The following is a 2,487-nucleotide window of genomic DNA, read 5'->3' as shown; positions in this document are numbered from 1 at the left end:
ATCTTCTTACTGGACTGGATCGCAGCCTGGAGCACCATACTCAGCATATTTCATACTGCTTTCCTTCTTGTCTGGCTGGAGTGATGTATGATGGTAATGATGGTGATTAAGAAAGGAACATCTTATCTAATTGTAATGCTGATCTTGTGGAAGACCAGCTTGATCTGATTTTCTCATCGCTGTGTTTATTTCAGCCATTGTGGGCCATATTCTATGCACAGTCCAGAATTACCACTGGACTAAGTTCTGCCTGCCTGATGCAGGCCAGCAGCTGAACAGCAAGAACAGACCGAATCATGTAGGACTCTCTCTCCTCTTCTTCTTCCCCACCCTCACTCATGTCCGCGCGGAGCAATGAATGTTATGTACCTATGCATATATGTGCGGTCATATGGTACTTTACATTATTTATCTCATCTCTCTGTTGCAAGAAAAATTACTCAAATTAAGACTTCCTTCATTATAGCAAGACTCGTGATTTCTGGGCCATCCACACTATCAAGCAGCAAGAAAACACTATTGTCTGTCTATACCTGAGAGTGTCCAGTCTCCAGTGTGGATCATTCAGTCCAGCAGACAGCAGCATCATTCCTGACTCTCCTGGATGATTGTAGCTCAAGTCCAGCTCTCTCAGATGGGAGGGGTTGGAGCTCAGAGCTGACGCCAGAAAAGCACAGCCTTCCTCTGTGATCAGACAACCCGACAGTCTGGAATTTGTTGTAAAGACAAAGTCATGGGTTTAAAAACACTGATATTCTCTTTAACATAGAGAAGCATTTAAATGGTCATTTGAATCTTGACCTGAGAGTTTCCACTGTACAATGGAGACTCTTAAGTCCAGCAGAGAGCAGCTTCACTCCTGAATCCTGCAAGTCATTGTTAGTCAGATCCAGCTCTCTCAGACTAGAAGACTGGAAGCTGAGAACTGAGGACAGAGCTTCACAGCTTCTCCACGACAGATTACAACCATTCAGCCTGAGGAAGACATAGCAATGAAGGCAACCAATTTTTTTTTTCATCAACAAATAATCTATTCAACATTTTTATTTTATAATAGTAATATACTAGCTGTTTGTACATCCACCTACAGAGCTTTGTTGGAGGCTTTGACCACTGGCAGCAGCCTCAGAAGAGCCTCCTCTGAAGCAGAGTATTTCTTCAGGTCAAACATGTCCAGATCTTTTTGTGATGACAGTAAGATGAAGACCAGAGCTGACCAATGAGCAGGAGAGAGTTTATCTGTGGAGAGACTTCCTGAACTCAGGTACCATCGAATCTCATTCAAAAGAGAGCGGTCCTTCAGTTCGTTCAGACAGTGGAACAGATTGATGCTTCTCTCTGGAGACAGATTCTCACTGATCTTCTTCTTGATGTACTTAACTGTTTCCTGGTTGGTCTGTGAGCTACTTCCTGTCAGTGTCAGGAGACCTCGTAGGAGAGTCTGATTAGTCTGCAGTGAAAGACCCAGCAGGAAGCGGAGGAACAAGTCCAGGTGTCCATTTGGACTCTGTAAGGCCTTGTCCACAGCACTCTGGTAGAGATGTGTTAGTTCAGGTTTGTCTTTGTGCACCTCAGCTTCACAGTATGTTGCTTCTTCCAGCAGATTGACACCAGAGTTGATGAAGGTCAGATGGACATGAAGAGCAGCCAGAAACTCCTGAACGCTCAGATGGACAAAGCAGAACACCGTGTCCTGGTACAGCCCACTCTCCTCTTTAAAGATCTGTGTGAACACTCCTGAGTACACTGAGGCTGCTCTGATATCGATGCCACACTCTGTCAGGTCTGATTCATAGAAGATCAGGTTGCCTTTCTGCAGCTGCTCAAAAGCCAGTTTTCCCAGAGACTCAATCATCTTCCTGCTCTCTGGACTCCAGTGTGGATCTGACTCAGCTCTCTTATGATACTTGACATTCTTCCGTTTGAACTGCACTACCAGGAAGTGGATGTACATCTCAGTCAGGGTCTTGGGCAGCTCTCTTCCTTCTCTTGTTTTCAACACATTTTCCATAATTGTAGCAGTGATCCAGCAGAAGACTGGGATGTGGCACATGATGTGGAGGCTTCGTGATGTCTTGATGTGGGAGATGATTCCGCTGGCCTGCTCCTCATCGCTGAACCTCTTCCTGAAGTACTCCTCCTTCTGTGGGTCAGTGAACCCTCTGACCTCTATCACCATGTCAACACACTCAGGAGGGATCTGATTGGCTGCTGCAGGTCGTGTGGTTATCCAGAGGCGAGCAGAGGGAAGCAGGTTCCCCCTGATGAGGTTTGTCAGCAGCACATCCACTGAGGTGGACTCTGTAACATCAGTCAGGACCTCATTGTTGTGGAAGTCCAGAGGAAGTCGACACTCATCCAGACCGTCAAAGATGAACACAACCTGGAACTCTTCAAAGCTGCAGATTCCTGCTTCTTTGGTTTCAGGAAAGAAGTGATGAACAAGTTCCACCAAGCTGTACTTTTTCTCTTTCAGCACATTCAGCT

At 45.8% G+C, this 2,487-nt stretch overlaps 1 protein-coding gene across 1 annotated transcript in view; it reads right to left on the bottom strand.

Moving 5' to 3' along the window:
* Positions 1-2,487, bottom strand: part of LOC123977325 (NACHT, LRR and PYD domains-containing protein 3-like) — a 15,896-nt gene that overhangs the window by 2,169 nt on the left and 11,240 nt on the right. The window contains exons 3-5 of the mRNA XM_046059913.1: positions 1,089-2,383; positions 802-975; positions 534-707 (exon numbers count right to left, since the gene is read on the bottom strand). Coding sequence (XP_045915869.1) covers positions 534-707; positions 802-975; positions 1,089-2,383 — 1,643 coding nt within the window. The remainder of the gene's footprint in view (positions 1-533; positions 708-801; positions 976-1,088; positions 2,384-2,487) is intronic.

The sequence above is a fragment of the Micropterus dolomieu genome, linkage group LG10 (assembly GCF_021292245.1).
Source record: "Micropterus dolomieu isolate WLL.071019.BEF.003 ecotype Adirondacks linkage group LG10, ASM2129224v1, whole genome shotgun sequence".
NCBI classification, from domain to species: domain Eukaryota; kingdom Metazoa; phylum Chordata; class Actinopteri; order Centrarchiformes; family Centrarchidae; genus Micropterus; species Micropterus dolomieu.
Note: the sequence above shows the minus strand (reverse complement) of the source record. Positions and strands in the feature narration are given on the sequence as shown.